The sequence below is a fragment of the Balaenoptera borealis genome, assembly GCF_965194805.1.
Source record: "Balaenoptera borealis genome assembly, chromosome: 14".
Taxonomy (NCBI): Eukaryota; Metazoa; Chordata; class Mammalia; order Artiodactyla; family Balaenopteridae; genus Balaenoptera; species Balaenoptera borealis.
The window spans coordinates 63,022,820-63,041,686 of record NC_138875.1 but is presented as its reverse complement, the minus strand read 5'-3'; the positions used below and the strand labels follow the sequence as shown (position 1 = coordinate 63,041,686).

The 18,867-nt window shown below is 36.6% G+C and overlaps 1 protein-coding gene across 3 annotated transcripts; it reads left to right on the top strand.

Annotated features, from left to right (window-relative positions):
• The first annotated feature begins 115 nt into the window (after positions 1 to 115).
• Positions 116 to 18,110, top strand: CEP76 (centrosomal protein 76). 3 transcript variants are annotated; one of them, XM_082353386.1, is made up of 12 exons: positions 116 to 319; positions 995 to 1,150; positions 2,208 to 2,289; positions 2,929 to 3,153; positions 4,269 to 4,454; positions 6,983 to 7,080; positions 7,459 to 7,587; positions 9,634 to 9,822; positions 12,188 to 12,354; positions 13,397 to 13,730; positions 15,576 to 15,793; positions 16,352 to 18,110. In XM_082353386.1, exons 1-12 carry the CDS (start codon positions 257 to 259, stop codon positions 16,488 to 16,490), a joined length of 1,986 nt encoding a protein of 661 aa, XP_082209512.1. In that variant the 5' UTR covers positions 116 to 256; the 3' UTR covers positions 16,491 to 18,110. The 3 variants fall into 3 exon arrangements, with proteins under 3 accessions (XP_082209512.1, XP_082209514.1, XP_082209513.1); XM_082353388.1 differs by lacking the exon at positions 2,929 to 3,153; XM_082353387.1 differs by lacking the exon at positions 6,983 to 7,080 and having other exon boundaries at positions 4,269 to 4,450.
• The last annotated feature ends 757 nt before the right edge of the window (positions 18,111 to 18,867 follow it).

Sequence of the window (18,867 nt, the reverse complement as noted above, 5' to 3'; positions counted from 1 at the left end):
GCAGGGGCGGCGCCGCGGGGAGCCGGCAGGCACCTCGCGGAGGCGGCGGGCGGGGCCAAACGGGGGGCGCCGGCCGAAATGACTGACAGGCGGCGCGGGGGCAGCCCGGCCGCCGTTTGGAAACAGCAGTTGGCCCCGCCCGGTTTCCCCGCCGGCCTGACGCGGCGGCCCGGGAGCGCGCGAGTTGAGCCGTCGCGGGCTCTCGCTCTGCCGCGGAGACGCTGCGGCGGCCGGGCCGCCCGAAGGGGAACCCAGCATGTCGCTGCCTCCGGAGAAGGCGTCCGAGCTGAAGCAGCTCATCCACCAGCAGCTGAGCAAGGCGAGGCGGGGCGGACGGCGGGGGCCGGGCCGGGGCGGGAGGCAAGCCCCGCGGAGCCGCGTCGAGCACGGCTGTGGGGCCGCAGGCCGTCGCTTCACCGGGGAGGTGGCTGCGGACGGGCTGCTGGTGCTCGGGGCTCAGCTGGGGCCCCGCAGCAGCCGCCCCACGCCCGCCGCGCGCCTGTGCCGAGTGTCGGCGTCTTTCAGCCCTGCCGTGGTCCTGACACGGCACTGTGTCCCTCAGATTCATAGAGGGTCACTCAGTTAACTCACGGTCACATCTAAAAAGTTGAAAGCTGACATTTAGCCTTTGATCGTCTCCTGCAGGTCTCTGCTCTACTCTCAAAAGGCTGGTTTCGGTTGAGTGTTATTTGTGGGGAAATGCTAGCAAAGGTAATAGATAAGCAGTAGAGCTTATTTTTAGGATTTGTACTAAAAAATTCATCTTTAAAGTTTTTTTTCCTTTTAAAAACGTTATCTTTATTCTCAGTGAATTTCGGTGACAATTTCACATTTATTGTTACTTTAGAGGTCTTCCTGAATTTAGTCTATCTACACTCTCATTATGATTACTATTTTTGGGGGGGTGGGTCAGTATTTTAGAAAGAGGTTAGCTAGTTGGCAATCTTTGACTGATTTGTAACGTTGTAAGTCGTAATGCGAGTTTTCTGCATAGATGGATGTCCATGGCAGGATAAGAGAAATCCTTGCTGAGACCATACGGGAAGAACTGGCACCTGATCAGCAACAGTTATCAACGGAAGATTTGATCAAAGCCCTTAGACGCCGGGGAATCATTGATGATGTGATGAAAGAACTTAATTTTGTTACTGTGAGTAATCTTTTAGAGGAAAAAATTTGAGAGTCTTAAGTATATTCTCATGCTTACTGCTGCTCATAGGGTCCATATTTGGGGCCTCTCCTTTTAGTAAAACTACTTTTTAAATAAGACCATTTTGTCTAGTAATATCCTTGTCTCAAGTATGAGCTACTCTACCCTTGAATGGAGCAGGTAGGATTATGCCTCAGTGAAATTGGAGTTATGGACCTGATTATTCCCTTTACAGTGAGAGTTTTTTCTTGTTATTTTCTAGGTCTGTAAGTATATATATTAGTCAAATTAGTTCACTCCAACCTAATTCTTTTTTACTAATATTCTATAATTTTTCTAGATTAAGCTTATTTTTAAAATAAACACATTCTTTTGGCACTGTGTTTTCTAAGATGAACAAATTATCAGTCTCTTTAAGAAAATAATTGTCTGCATAAGAACCTTCAAATCTTTTCATACAAATAGGTCAGTAGTGAGGTGATAGCCTCTCAGTGCACAAATTAGTAAGTAGGTCTTCTTTTGAAAATGAGGCAATAATGAGAGACTGTGACCTCAATACCTAGGTAATATATTGTGAAAATTGGATGGACTTCATAATACACCAGGGAATAAGTGTTTTAGTACAGCATCCTTTTTTGGTTTTTGAGGTTTATAAACTCATTTGTTATAAAAATTGACCTAGTAACAGCTTCTGCTGTGTGAATGTGTCACTTCCTTATTAAAATCAGTTCTGTTCCTGGTGGAATCACAAGCCAGATGTTATATGAGGTTTGGAGAAAATTTAACCTTCTGTAAACTGTTAAGAATTTGTTTTAGCATTCTGTGGACATGGCTTGAAGATCATTAATTCCTTCGTGTTAGACTTTAGGCGTGACCAGTTGCATTACTGTTCTGTCAGGCTTTTCATTATTTTAACTATGCTAGGAAAGTAAGGACATTTTGAGGGGGTTTTATCCTATCTGCTTTTGGTTCAGTTCTTAGTCCCATTATTGGCATTTCCTTGCTTAACTATAATTTTTGTTTTCTAATTTGTTTTGATTTTTTTCTGCCATTCTAGGATAATGTTGATCAAGAACTCCCTTCCTCTCCAAAACAACCTGTTGGCTTTACTGACAGACAATCAACGTTGTTAAAAAAAAGTATGTGTATTTCTTTTTAACATTAATTTAGTTGTGGATAGTACTGCATATTGATGGGCTATACTGTTTGGTATTTGATAGAAAACATTTCAATTTTTTTTTCCGTAATGAAATACTTATATTTTTGTGATTAATCATCCAAAAAACCTAGATTCTATTTTGCATGAAGTATATCAGAAGATTTAATGTATAGCTGAGTGGAAGCAAAAACAGGACCACCTGTTTCTCATATTTTATTAATATAGCTTATAAATTGTACAGCCTTGCTTTTTTAATGGCAATGTAATTATCTAACAAGTATACTAGCTGAGTTGGTAATTGTTTGAGTTGGTTTGTGGAGGTGAAGGAATGTTGGATAAGCAACTAAAAAATAAAGGTATCCTAAACCTTGGCTCTGACTCCTTTCTAGCTGGGAGAAAGTAGCCAGAGTGTAAATTCAGAAAAAGATATCATATTAGGTATCTTTTCTTCGCGGGGTACACGGGGCGGGGGGGGTGGGGCCTGGTATATAGTAAATATGTTACTCTTTCTTTATTTAGTCTTTGGTTTTATTTCTGTCAAGTTATTATTTCCTATTGTCTTGATCACATTGCTTAAGTTAATTGGCAGTTTCCTCATATATATTGCTACACTTTACAGCTAATATTGATCCAACACGGAGGTATCTTTACCTTCAGGTTTTGGGTGGAAAAGCTTTCTTGGAACACCTGCAAGAACCTGAGCCTATACCAGGACAAGCTTGTTCAACCTTTACTTTATGTTTACATTTTCGAAACCAACGTTTTCGTTCTAAACCTGTTCCATGTGCCTGTGAACCAGATTTTCATGATGGCTTTTTACTTGAAGTACACAGAGAAAATTTAGGTAAGGAGCAATAATAAATTGCCATTTAATTTTGTAAATCTTTGTTAGGTTTTATTGCAGTACAACTTCTGCAGTAAACAACTTCTGCTTAAGGAGAGATTTATAATGGATGAATCTCCCGGTCTTTTGTTTTATTATTTTCCCTTGCTGCTTTTTTCTACGTAAACTATTTATACCTACTTTCTTGCTTTATTTTTTGCAAATTTGTTTTCCCTGAATATTATTTTTTGACTGTTTTAAGGGTTGGTTCTTTAGTAATAAAAATTTAAATGCTTGTTAGGTGGAGAATGAGACAGGATCCTCATTTATGAAAGATGGCTAGATTTACGATGTCACGTAACTTTTACAATCAAAGTTTAGATGTGAATCTGTTACTCATTGTTATGACTTTAAAATTATGATGCTTGATTACTGTAATTATTTAACATTGTTTCTTTCTGTAAAGGTATCTTACATACTTTAGTTGTCAATATCAAAATCTTTATAACATATTTGTAAACTTAACAGTTTTATAATTATACGTTCAGAATTTTAGATTACTGAGATGGCTAATGCACTACTAAAATTTTGTTATTTTTTACCTGGTGAAAAATGTTACCTTAATAAGGCAGTTAATGGCTTAAATTGCTAGTTCCAAGGTGCTGGATCTTTCAGTTTTGTGTAGATAATACAGTGGTTGTTTCTAGAGGTTTTGGGATAAAGGTATTTTATTCCTAAAGTACCTTTATTAAAGGGGAATAATGGTATAATGGTACCTTTGTTAAAGGGGAATATTAAAGGGGAATGTTGACATGTTTGAAGGCCTTTTATTGTGGTAGCATATATTATTTATGTACTTTTGAAGAGCAGACTTACCTCTTAGAGGTCAGAAAACACCAATATGCATTAAGTAACTAGGTAACTTGTCACAGTTCCACCAGTCCTCTCAAAAGTTAGTGATACAAATAGGACTGTACTTTTATTCCCAGTCTGTAGCATGCTTCCTGAGGCATTGCCAACTTGCTCTGTTTGGTTTTATTTGTTTATTATTAGTATCCTTTTCAATGAAAGTATTCTTTTATGTTGGTCTAACTGGATATGTAATGTGGTGTAATTTTTTTTGTTTATGTTGCTAGGTGATGGAACTAGAATGGCTGATTCAACAACAATGTTATCAATAAGTGACCCAGTTCATATGGTGCTAATCAAAACAGACATATTTGCCGAGACCACTTTAGTAGCATCCTATTTTCTTGAATGGCGATCAGTTTTGGGCTCAGAAAATGGAGTCACCAATCTTACTGTGGAACTTATGGGTGTAGGTATGATGATGAATATCACTGTTACCTTTTTATAGCCACAGTTGGTTTGTAAATACATTTTACATTTTAAAAATGCCTTTGTGGGCTTCCCTGGTGGCGCAGTGGTTGAGAGTCTGCCTGCTAATGCAGGGGGCACGGGTTCGAGCCCTGGTCTGGGAGGATCCCACGTGCCGCAGAGCGACTGGGCCCGTGAGCCACAGCTGCTGAGCCTGCGCGTCTGGAGCCTCTGCTCCACAGCGAGAAAGGTCGCGATGGTGAGGGGCCCGCACACCGCAATGAGGAGTGGCCCCCGCTTGCCACAGCTGGAGAAGGCCCTCGCACAGAGGTGAAGACCCAACACAGCCAAAAAAATTAATTAATTAATTAAAAAAAAAATGCCTTTGTAAGCCAAGGGGGAAACGTGTAAAAAGAGTTTCATTGGAATTACAATTGGACTCCAGTATTATAATTTTAGGAAATGTCTTGAGTAGTGTGAGTATAGAACTTCACTGTCACTCTGGCCTTGTCTTAAGGAAAAAAATTTTTTTTCTGTGAGATGCATAAAGAAATCTTGAGGGCTTTTTTCCTCCAAATTTATTTGCTATGAAGAAAGTTAAGATTCTTCACACACGCACGAACGCACTCACCCATACGTGACAACCTCCATCCTAGCACAGCCCAGAATACTGCGCATCCCATCAGTGCCAGGGCCTTCCTGTACCAGCGGTTCTTGCAGAACATGGAGTAGGTATTCTTCTAACCTTTTACAGGTGGGAAAGGGGCTCAAAGAAGGGCTAATTTGCTCAATGTCAGTATCAATGGTAGTATTGTTTGAGAACGGAGATGGTACCTGTCTTGTCACCATTGTTTTCCTGGACTCTTGCATGCTACCTGATATGTAATAAATATTTGCTAGTGGAATGAAGAACAAAATAAAACCTGCACTGTTTTAAACACTACATATTATGCAATTACTAGGTTGACCAAAAAGATCTTATGGAAAAACCTGGACGAACCTTTTGGCCGACCCAATACTTGTGGTATTGAAATTTGGTTACAGAGTTAAACTTGGCCAGTGGACAATAGAGCTTTAGTAATTTAGATTTTGATAAGTTAGAACCCAGAATACGTTTTTCCATAAGTAAATAGTAGGGAGAAAGCTCTATGTAGGAGATTTTTTCAAAAAAATACTTATTTATTTATTTGGCTACGCTGGGTCTTAGTTGCGGCATGCGGGATCTAGTTCCCTGAGCAGGGATTGAACCCGGGGCCCCTGCATTAGGAGTGCAGAGTCTTAACCACTGGACCACCAGGGAAGTCCCAGGATATTTATTCTCAAAAGAGATACCTATTATTTGTTTTCAAATACAGACCTAACACTGTAGTCATAGAATGACCTGGAAATTTCTGATTCATCAAAGAAATATTAAATAGTTCTGGTGTGAAGTATATTTGTTTTCTAATTCTTTAGATCCAGGCATGGATTAAAAATTTGTACTCACATGTAATGTGAAAAATGGGAAGGGATAAATGGAAATTACTATATGTGACAAAATATATAAATATTTTCTGAGAATGAGGTGTTAACAGTTGCTTTGTACTCAGCCATAAAAAGGAATGAAATTGGGTCATTTGTAGAGACATGGATGGACCTAGAGAGTGTCATACAGAGTGAAGTAAGCCAGAAAGAGGAAAACAAATATCATGTAATAATGCATACATGCAGAATCTAGAAAAATGGTACAGATGATCTTATTTGCAAAGCAGAAATAGAGACACAGACGTAGAGAACAAATGTATGGATACCAAGGGGGGGTGGGGTGGGAGGAATTGGGAGACTGGGATTGACACATATACATTATTGATACTAAAAAAAAAAGAAGAAAAAAAAACCAGTTGCTTTGACTTTTTTTTTTTTTTTAATTAATTTATTTATTTATTTATTTATTTTTGGCTGCGCTGGGTCCTCGGTTCGTGCGAGGGCTTTCTCTAGTTGCGGCAAGTGGGGGCCACTCTTCATCGCGGTGCGGGGACCGCTCTTCATCGCGGTGCGCGGGCCTTTCACTATCGCGGCCCCTCCCGTTGCGGGGCACAGGCTCCAGACGCGCAGGCTCAGTAGTTGTGGCTCACGGGCCCAGCCGCTCCGTGGCATGTGGGATCTTCCCAGACCAGGGCTCGAACCCGCGTCCCCTACATTAGCAGGCAGATTCTCAGCCACTGCGCCACCAGGGAAGCCCTGACTTTGTTTTTAATGAAGATAAAAATCAAGAATCATAAATTCTTTAGGTCTGAAAAGTCCTTTAAAATGTAATTTGGAAGCTAAGAAAATAGGTAATCTCCTTATAACTAGATAAAGGCCTTTGAACAAAATAAAAACTAATTTGATTTGGTTCATTTTTAATATGAATATTAAAGGTGACATTAAATATTATCTTTATTCCATGTAAGTGGTAAAGTACAAAAATTCTTAAATTATTTTGGTTAAACTTTGATTGACTAAATATATATAGTATTGAAACTTTTGAAGTTACATTTATTTACATTTACAGGCACAGAATCAAAAGTTTCTGTGGGAATTTTAAATATAAAACTTGAGATGTACCCACCACTCAATCAAACATTATCTCAGGAAGTAGTGAACACACAGGTAAATAATCCTGAATTTCTCTTCTTTGTGTGTGTGTTTTCATAGTAGTATATTTACTTGTTAATTGTAGAAAGTGTTCTCTTTTTAGAAAATTATCATTTATTAGTTTTAAGCAAGAGAAGGACAATATGAATCATTATTTAAAAATTTTTGTCTGGGGTCAAAAAAGGTGGCTCTGACTATTGTATGGAGACTGGATTGTCCTGGGAAGTGTGAGAACAGGGAGACCAGTTAGGAGGCCTTTACAGACAAGTGATGGTGGTGTCTTCGATTAGGGTACTGGTAACGATGGAGGATATGCAGAGATTTGTTACATATTTGAAGTAATTAATTAAGCAGAATGAATATAAATTGATATATATTTTTTTAAATTTCAAGCTTGCTTTGGAACGTCAGAAAACTGCAGAGAAAGAGCGGTTATTTCTTGTGTATGCTAAGCAGTGGTGGAGAGAATATTTGCAAATTCGACCCTCACACAATTCACGGCTGGTTAAGATTTTTGCACAGGTTTGTAAATTGTATGAGAAAAGCTTCACACCTGTATTTGAGATTTACTGTTGTAAATGTAAATTTCATTTAACTTGAATTTGTAAAATGTATTTATTTGAGATTTACTGTTGTAAATGTAAATTTCATTTAACTTGAATTTGTAAAGTGTATTTATTCCAGACAAATGAAAGTTTATTTATAAAATAGAATGCTGACTTTGTAGTACTCTCTTGCAGTAGTAAGTAGGTGAGTGACATAACACAATCTTTGTTTTATTTTGGTTTTCTTTTTCAATTGTTTTCCTAAACCTTTTTTGAATATATTTGATTTAAACTAGATGAAAACTCATTTTATTTAACTTGGAGTGTGTCCTTGATAGATACTTTGTACTAAATAATTAAGTACTGGGACACTTTGCAATTTATATATAAGTTCAACTTACATGTGCAGAATTGGGAGTGTAGGCATGTATTTTTTTGTTAGGGTACTTTTTTAAGGCAAACAATATTACATGTAATAATTTTATTTAACCCAGATCTCTAAGCTGGTGACCAGCAATATTTTACAGCATTTTAGTTATTATCTCTGCCTCTATTGTTTATTTTTATCATAATTTTAAAATATTTATGTATTTTTATTTGGCTGTGCCAGGTCTTAGTTGGGCATGCGGGATCTTTAGTTGCAGTATGTGAGATCTAGTTCCCTAACCAGGGATCGAACCTGGGCCCTCTGCATTGGGAGCGCGAGTCTTAACTGCTGGACTGCCAGGGAAGTCCCTCTGCCTCTATTTTTTCTGTATCCTAAGCCCATTTTCTCTTATTAATGAACCAACATAAGATAAATGATCAGATCCATTTTTTTTTACAACTTCTGAGAAACCATTCAAATATATGTATTCAGCCTCGAGTAGGTGCTTTCATATGAGTATAGTGTAGTATTTTGGGTAGTATTTCTCAGACCCTATACATTTGTCTAGCTTTAACCTACATTCCCTAGATTTTAGAACAGGCTAAAAATGGTTCAGTTTCTAGGTGAGGAGCTTGAGAATGGGAGACCTAGTTGACTGGTGGTGGAAATGCGGGAAGTGGCTTCTGACTTTCCAATAGCATTGTCTATACGTTGAATGACTGGGCAGGTGATGTCAGGACAAGGGTGAAGAGAAACCAGTTGAGGTATAACTGGCTCCCTGCTGTCTATGTAGTCTGGGGTGCAGTTATTCACTGCCCTGTGGAATCCCGGACCAGAGAGGGGACCTGCACAGGGAGGGAGGGAGGAAGTGGATCGGAGAAATGGCACACGGAAGAGCTGAATAATGTCCTGTTGTGTATACATATACACCACACCTTCTTTATCCATTCATCCCTTGATGGACACTTAGGTGTTTCCGTAACTTGGCCATTGTGAATAATGCTGCAGTGACCTGGGATGGGTGTGCAGGTATCTCTTTGAGATGCTGATTTCAGTTGCTTTGGATGTACATCCAGGAGTGGGATTGCTGGGTCGTAAGATGGTTTAAGTTCTTACTGTCACAGGCTTTGGAGTCAGATGGCTCAGTGTTTGAATCCTGGCTCTGTTGTGTAATAGCTGTAGCTTCAGTTTCTTTAACTTTATTTATTTTTAATTTTATTTATTTATTTTTGGCTGCGTCGGGTCTTCGTTGCTGTGCGCCGGCTTTCTCTAGTTGCAGCGAGCGGGGGCTATTCTTCATTGCAGTGTGCGGGCTTCTCATTGCGGTGGCTTTTCTAGTTGCAGAGCATGGGCTCTAGACGTGCAGGCTTCAGTAGTTGTGGCACGAGGGCTCAGTAGTTGTGGTACATGAGCTTAGTTGCTCTGCGTGTAGCTTCAGTTTCTTTATCGATGAAATGAAAATAATAAGAGATGTTATGAGGATTAAAAGAAAAACTGCATGCACAACACTCAGCAGCCTAGTGCTGCATGTAAGGTGAGTGCTCAAGAAGTGGTGTCCAGAATTATTTTCTCTCATTAATGTATTCTAAGAAAAAGTGTTAAAATTGGGAATGATTAACCTGTCATTACAGATAATGTTTTCCCCTTCTCCTCCAGGATGAAAATGGGATAAATAGACCAGTCTGTTCTTATGTTAAACCACTTCGAGCTGGGAGGCTTCTGGATACTCCAAGGCAAGCAGCAAGATTTGTTAATGTCCTTGGTTATGAAAGAGCCCCTGTTATCGGAGGAGGAGGTAAACAGGAACAGTGGTGCACTCTGCTGGCCTTTCTCTGTAGAAACAAGGTATCCTACACACATAATAGAACTAAAAACCAGTACATCATAGTTATTGTGAGTTTATGGTATATTTGTAAAAGAATTAACTTCGGAAAAAAGTACGTATTGTCAATTTGAACAAGTCAGGGTCTTGTTTTCATCATTTTCCTTAACATTTAAATGTCAGTACATTAAAAAAAAAACTTCACATCTTTATTTTCTCTTGTAATTTCTTATTTAACATAATGTGATTTTTGTGAGGTGTAGGGACCTACAAGTACTATAGTGTCAGAAACCAAGGTGGAGAGGTAAACAGTGAATTAGGTATAGCACCAAGACCAGAACCATGGTCTTTTAGTACTATTCATGGGTTAAAATTTGCTTAGATGATACTTTTTTTTTTTAAAGAGAAAATGGCAGTTACAAAATGAATATGGAAAAAAATGTTGGATTACACGGTATTTAGTTTCAAATATAAGTATATATTTAAGAATTTGTGTGTATATATTGACGATGAACGTAAATGAATTGATTTCAGTAAACTAATTTTATATATTATGGGATATTTTTTAATTTTCTGTGTTCTAAAAATTTTGATGATATTATGAAAACAAGACTATCTTTAGCATTCCAACTCTGTTGAAACACAACAGAAAAAATAAATTTGTTTCATGTATTGTTTTGAAATAATTTTTAGTCTGAAGTTGTATAAATAATACATATGGGTATTCACAAGGCAAAGCTTATACATTGGAAGAAACCATTTAGATTAGAGATTGATTTGTCAATTGGAAAGATTTTTAAAGACAATTGAAAACAGTTAAACATTACTTATCAAAAAAATTATTTTGATTTATTCCCAAGTTGTAGTTCCCAGAAGTTATATGTATGGATTTAAACTTAAAATAAAAATTTCAAATATAGTAGGACTGGTACATATTTTAAATTATCTAAATAATTCTTTTGTAAAACAAATAATCACCCCCTTTGATTCTCTGTTTTATTTTCTTTACCTGAGTTTATTTGAAGAGATAGCACAGCTTGACTTAGAAGTTTGAAAATTATTTAAAATATTTTTCTTGCACAAACGATAGCTCTACAACAGTAAAGGTGAAATTTCACCCATAATTCTATTTTTCATCTATTTTTATATTTTTATGTTTCTCTCCTGTGTATATATGATTTTTTTCCATAATTATAATTGATATAAATAAAATTTTGTGCCCTGCTTTTATAAATTAGCATTATGCTTTGAACATTTTCCTATGTGTTGCTACAGTCATTATGATCTCCATCTTTTAATGGCTGAATAAAGTTTTCATGAGTTGATATACAAAATCTACTTAACTGTTTTGCTGTCATAGGATCTGTTTTGCCATCATAGGAACTGTTTCTTTTGGCTAAGTTAGGCTTGCTTCCAATTTTTTTATATCACTGTGAATGAATTTTTACATTGAATGTCTTTGGTTGTTTTGTTATTTTTCTTTTGAAATTTTTTTCTAATACAAAATCTCATGTATAGAAATAACTGGGTCTAAAAGGTTGGATATTACATTTTTCAAAAGTCAATTTAACAATTATAAGATGCTATTTGTTTTATTATTGTTAATTAAAAGACAGCAGTGTAGAGCCACTAATGCAAAATTTGGGGGGAAAGAAATCATCCCTCATTCTAACACTGAACTCAGTAGTTATTTTTGCTTTTGTATATTACCTGTAGTCCTACACTTAAATACATATCTTCATATAATTATAGCCTTACTGTTTAATTAATTTTAATACTTTTTTCACAGAAAATGTCAGATATTTTCTATTATTTTTGTTGTTTCATAATTTTTTAAAATTGTGAAAGTAATATAACATTATCAAAGAGAGTTTAGACAAGAGAAGGGGAAACTATATATATATAATCTATGCTAATTGTACCTATTGTTGGTGTTCTGTTGTTCTTTTATCCAATCATTTTTTTCTATGTATTTCCTTAAAACGATCATGTATAGATACTTTAATTCATTGTTTTAAGTTTGAGTATTTTCCCATTTATTTTCATTTCCTACTATATGATTTGTCAGCTTGTGTGTTCATGCCCTTTAGCTATTTACCTTTAAATTCTTACTGCTTTTCTTTCTATGTTGTATGAGTTCTTTATAAACTTTGGAATCTTAAAGTGTACATATTATTACTATCACATTTGTAGGCACTGACTTTGTAAAATAGGTGCTTTTAAAATTTGTATGTTCTTTTTTCCCCTCATTATTTTAGCTTAACACTGGACTAATGATTGAAAGTGAAAATTTAATAATACTTTTTAATTGCAATTTTGTATTTAAATATTTAAAGAGGAAACAATATGAAGGAATAAATAGTTAATTTTACTTCCTTTCATTTCCAGGGAGACTGTGAAGACCATGCCAACCTCCTGTGCAGCCTCCTTCTCGGATATGGGCTGGAAGCCTTTGTCTGTGTCGGGACAAAGGCCAAGGGAGTGACCCACGCATGGGTTATGACGTGTGGGACTGATGGAACCATCACTTTTTGGGAGAGTTTAACAGGACACAGGTTTGTCAACTAAGTTTATAAGGATATTAACATGAAGGTGTAAATGTTGTAAACTATAGGTTCTTTGTATTGATGATACTCGAAGACACGTATTGATAATTTTGGTTATATAAAAAATTACTTCAAGTAAGATAACTATGAACTAAATTCTAAGAAAATTTGTACACCTAAAATGTTCTTTACCAACATGATATTAATAAAAAATGAATTACGTTTATTTTTAATTTCATGTAATTGGCTTATGTTTTTTCTTTTTTTTTTTTCTTTTTTTCTTGGCCATGTGTGCCACGTGGCACGCGGGATCTTAGTTCCCTGAGCAGGGATCAAACCCGTGCCCCCTGCAGTGGAACTGTGGAGTCTTAACCACTGGACCACCAGGGATGTCCTGGCATATATTTTTCCTGATGATCGTCCCTAAGCCTAAAAATAAATACAAGTTGTAAATCATTTCTTTTGAAAATTTGATGTGGTTACCAACTCTGTGTTGGTAAATCCACTGTACTTTTTTTCAGTGTCATCAGATTTTGAAAGAGCGAAATGTTCCCCTCCTTCCTGGAACATTCTCTTCCATAGCTTCTCTCGTAGCACTGTGTTTCAGTTTTCATTATTCCTCTTTGGCTGTTCTCTGTTTTCCTTCATTTTATCTTCAAATGTGGGAGTTCCTGAAGGCACAGCCCTGGGCCCTCTTCTCATTTTCCTGGGTTTTCTTTTTCCCTGGTTGATAATCATTTTAATTAGTTGTACCTAAAAATGTGTAACTAAATTATTTTGTTATCTGATAAGTGTTTTTGATCTTAATGCTATACACAGAATATGTTCTTGTGTTAAAGGAATAAAATTGGTTCTATATCGTAAGATGTGCCATACAATTAACATAGAGTAATCAGATTGTGGAAATAGAAGAAGGAAAAACAAGTATTGAACTGTAGTCCTGGGAAATAGTTATGACCTTAAGTGTTAGAATAATTTTTTTCCTCAATAAGCTGCTGTCATCTTAATTTTTAAGTTCTTATTATATAAAATTATGATTAATCTTTTTTAGATACCTCCACAAACCTACCAATCCTGATGAGCCTTCAGCTGCTGAACAGTCCAAACCGTTGTACCCGTATCGAACAATCGGTTGTGTTTTCAATCATCAGATGTTCCTGGGAAACTGTCAGCCCTCTGACTCAGTAGAAAGCTGTGTGTTTGATTTGAATGATGAATCCAAATGGAAACCCATGAGTGAGGAAGCAGTTAAATCCGTGTGTGCTCCAGGGGCCACGACGTCCCTCCCTCCCTTCCCTCCGCTGTGTGCGTCCACAATCGATGCTTCGGTAACAAGCAATGAAATTGAAATGCAGCTCAGGCTACTCGTGTCGGAACACAGGAAGGTAATTAACACTGACGTTTGTGCTTTCGTGCAGTTTTTTCATTTGTTTATGTATTTAATAATTTTGGGGGGGCATGTAAAATAGTGCCAATCAATATTCTAGCCCTAAACAAAGCAAATTCAATCCCTTCCTTTATGAAGCTTGTAGTTTTGAAAATCATGAGAGTAAAGTTCTGAGATTCAAAAATTTCTAAACTCACCAATACTTCGAGAATTTATTACTTCCTTCTAGAAATGAAGAACGGTGGACTTGGTCAGACTTTTGTGAATTTGGATTTCCTCTTTGTAAAGTACTTATTCAAATCATTCCCCATTGAAAATATTGGGTTAATTTTTTTCATATTCATTTTTTTCCAGGTTAGTTTAGTTTGTTTTGTTTTTCTATTACATTAAAGTAGGTAGATGTAAGATGGTATCCTCATTGTGTCTTTAATTTGCATTTCCCTGATTACTAATGAGATCAAGCTTCTTATTAGTCATTTAGATTTCTTTTGTAAAGGGCCTTAAAGGAAACATAAAAAGAACTAATCATAAAGGAAAAGATTAGTATATTTTAAGAACTTATGTTCATCAAAAGAAATCATTAAGAGAGTGAAAAAGCAGCCTTGGAGTGGGAAAAGTTATTTGCCACACATATAACCAACAAAAGACTAGAGTCCAAAACTTCTACAGAAGATTGATTTCTAATTCACCTTTTGGGATTCCCTAGTAGACTCCCCACCTTGGGTGAGCCCTGATACTCATTCCTTGAGACCATCAAAGGCAAGCTGATTACCAAGTATGTTCTCTGGGCTCCCAGTTACTCTTAGCTTTGACCTCTAAAATCTTCTTACCTACTTGCCAACTCCTCAAAGCATTTAGGAATATGTTTTGGGAAGTATTTAATGTGGCATCTGTAGTGTGTTTGCAGCAATAGGTGGGTCAGGGCCCCAGCTCACTGCACCGCTGGAAGCCAAAGCCCCTGCCTTGTGCCCTCCATTGCTTGTATTGCCTTTTAGTTTTCTTAGCTCCTGTTCACAAATGAAACCGATATTTTATTACATTATAAGAGTTACTTTGTGTAGAAAAAGAAAACAAAACTGAGCTGGATGCCATTGATGATCACTAGCTAAGTTAATGGTGTCTGTAAACCAGCAAGTGGGATTCAGAGGAAAAGTATAGGTGATCATAGACCTTGGAATCACTTGAAACCAGTTGTAACTGAATCTGAAATTAGATCTGTTATGGTAATCAAAATATTTAGAATTTTGAGTTTGTTTGTAACATTAAAAAAAAATCTCGTGTCTAGATAGCAATAGTTCATTTGATATTATAAATGACATTAGAATTGCCTTCAACATGTTTTAAGTTCCCTGAGGGCCTAAAGCCTGTGCTCTTCGGCACCTTTTGCAGAATAAATGCTTGGTAAATATTTGAGTTTAATTATATATGCAATTTGTTTGTTGACTTTTCTCCCATACTACAGTTGAATTTATGGTGGGAGCAATCAAATTAAGCAGATTCAATCTTGCTAAACTCTTTAAAGTTAAATAAAATTTAACCTCAGAATTCAGTGACACTGTGTCTTCCACAGTAGGATGATTCCTTATGGTCTTGTGGATATTAAGGAAGTACAGGATTTGGAGCCTTCACTAACATTGCATTGGCCGATTTTTGTTGTTTCTCTAAGAAGTAAAACCTGATACCTGTGGTTCCTTTTATAATTTTTACTTCTGTGTATCCTTATAATAATTAATAGGAAGAAAATTATGACAGGTTTTTAAAAATCTTTTCTTAGCATACATTAAAATAATCAATTATTAAAATAATCAATAAAATAATCAATTTCCCTTTCGATTGCTTGTAGGATCTTGGCCTCACTACTGTTTGGGAAGACCAGCTTTCCTATCTCTTATCACCAGCTCTGGCATCTTATGAATTTGAGCGTACAACCAGTATATCTGCGGGCAATGAAGAATTTCAGGACGCCATCAGGAGGGCTGTACCTGATGGTCACACATTTAAAGGGTTCCCGATACACTTTGTGTATAGAAATGCACGGCGCGCCTTTGCCACGTGTCTTCGGTAGGTGGATTGTGACATCATAGATGTTTCTGACTTAATCTCGGCCATCAGTATGGTTCTCATTTAGGAATGACTTCAGAGTCACACAGGCAGCTCTTATGATGTATCCTCTTGCCACAGGTTGTGATTCGTTAGGACCGGAATGTAGCTCTAGAGAGTTCGGGATAATTTTCCCAGTGGTTTTGGTGCAATCTAGTTGAGGATCACTGATCTTATCTAGCGTCACTTTAAAAATTTATAGACTATGAGGAAATAGTTTATAATTTGAATAGTTTTACCAAAATTACAGAGCCATTGGTAGCAGAGACAGGATTTTTAAAAATCATTTTTTTTTAACATCTTTATTGGAGTATAATTGCTTTACAATGGTGTGTTAGTTTCTGCTGTATAACAGTGAATCAGCTATACGTATACATATATCCCCGTATCTCCTCCCTCTTGCGTCTCCCTCCCACCCTCCCCATCCCTAAAAATCATTTTAAATACTGACTTTCTTGGGAATAAGAAAGTAAAACCTAAATTCATTTCTTAATTGAATACATTTTCTTTCTTCTGTAGGTCTCCTTTCTGTGAAGAAATAATCTGTTGCCGTGGAGACCAGGTGCGACTGGCAGTTCGTGTCCGAGTGTTTACTTACCCTGAATCTGCATGTGCTGTTTGGATCATGTTTGCTTGTAAATATCGCTCGGTACTATAGGACTAACTAACATTTCTATAAGAATATACCTGTATTTTATTGGAATTTTACACATTGTATTGATACATTACTAGCTGTTTAGAGATTCATTATTTTAAAAATCACAGTCTGGCTTGGATGTCATATTTCACTTTCGTATATACCTGACTAATAATGTTTGAAAAAAATCATGATGTGTGTATTTAAAAATTAAGGATGAAAAACTTGTATAAATCTGAGTGGAAGTTAGTATAAATTAAGTGTGTATCCTATTTTAATAAATGCTACTTTGTTTATAGGTAGTCAGTAGTTTAAATATGAATATAAAATTTACTCAGTTTTCTTTACATTAACAGGTAATCAGAAAGTTATTTGTCTAAGGGTTTGAGCCATAGTAAAATTAATATTATTATTTTTCATAGATTAATGGGATTATTTTATATAAGTTAGGAGACTTTAACTTCACAACAGATTTATTTATTACATAGGTGAAAATACATTTTGATGAATTTACCACTTCTGTGGTTTACCCATAACCATAGGGATATTTGTGACTTTCCAGAGAGTTATGGGAAGATATGGATGCAGGAGCAGGGAAAAAACTAGTACCAGAAAAGCATAAATATTAGTAACAAAACAAACTGCACTTGAAAGTACACAAATAATTTATAAATATTTGTTAGTTTGATTCATTATAAAAGTGAATTGGGTATTTTAGAAAATATTTATCATACCCTTTTGTTATGATGTTGAGAAATTGTTTTCTGTAATTAATATTGATAGTCTGTTGCTGGCTGATTTTCTGTGGTCAGAGGGTTCATTACTAGCCTCTCATGGAGTCCATCTACTGAAACCACAGTTTTTCTTTCTTTCTTTTTCCCTTTGTGATAAAAACATCGACGTATATGTGACAAATCTAAATCAGAATTGTGTGTGAGGCCACTGAAAAATAAGCCTCTGTGAGCGCCTCCATGCCGATGTTTGATTTTAAATTGAGCACAGTGAGCGTTGAAGAAAGAGGCTGTAGCAGTTTGACTGTAAGAAGCTGCCTGACGGATTACTTTGCAGGTCCGTCCGCCTCTCTGCACAGCTCTCGGTTCAGTTCCTTCTCCCGCTGGGCTTCTTAGGAAAGTGACTGTGTACTGTTGGCTGTGCAAGTTATTCTTTTCATCACTTTAATTCACCATCACAAATAAGATTTAATGTTTTAAAAATTAAAATCTAAAGATATCCTAAAATTTACTTTTTGTTTTATTTTTACATATGATAACTATTTATGATTTCACTTGTTTAAAAAGTCTGAAAATATCCCTCCTGTATCAATTCTTATTGAAAACAATCAGGAGTTTCTTGAGAGACTGACATGACTTTAGAGGATTAGCGAGATATGAGTTAGACTTTTACTGTGTTGCTGGAGTTACTCACAAAGCTTTTGACAGACAAAGTGGCTTGTAGTTTTCAACTTCTGGAACAAACTCTTTATGAGGCACGTACTAAGAGGCAGACTGTATAATATATGAGATCAAGACTGTGTTATCTTTGAGGCTGGGCTTTCTGCCTTACTGTGCCAGAGTAACACATGTACTTATAATGCGCCTTTGGTGTAAATTCTAAAATAAATTTCCTTTTTATGCACTTTAATAGAGTCTGGCATGAATTAATATTTTCCTTTAAAGATGGTTTATTTCCAGATATTACTTCAGTTCTTTTATCACTAGAATTCTGCTACTCTTCTTGCTAATAATTTTTCTTTTTAAAAATTAAATTTACCTTGTATATTTAGCTCTGTCATAAAAATTGTTTTTCTATTAAAATTGTAAACTTTTTTTAATATAATGCTTCTATTGTGTTCTTTTTTAAAAAATATTTATATATTTATTTGGTTGTGCTGGGTTGGTTTTTTTTTAACATCTTTATTGGAGTATAGTTGCTTTACAATGGTGTGTTAGTTTCTGCTTTATAACAAAGTGAATCAGCTATACATATACATATATCCCCATATCTCCTCCCTCTTGTGTCTTCCTCCCACCCTCCCTATCCCATCCCTCTAGTTGGTCACAAAGCACTGAGCTGATATCTCTGTGCTATGCGGCTGCTTCCCACTAGCTATCTATTTTATATTTGGTAGTATATATAAGTCCATGCCACTCTCTCACTTCGTCCCGTGCTGGGTCTTAAGTTGTGGGAGGTGGGCTCCTTTAGTTGCAACTCGCCGGCACCTTAGTTGCAGCAGGCGGGCTCCTTAGTTGTGGCATGCGAACTCTTAGTTATGGTATGTATGCATGTGGGATCTAGTTCCCTGGCCAGGGATTGAACCCGGGCCCCCTGCATTGGGAGCGCAGAGTCTTAACCACTGCACCACCAGGGAAGTCCCTAATGTGTTCTTTTTGACAATATG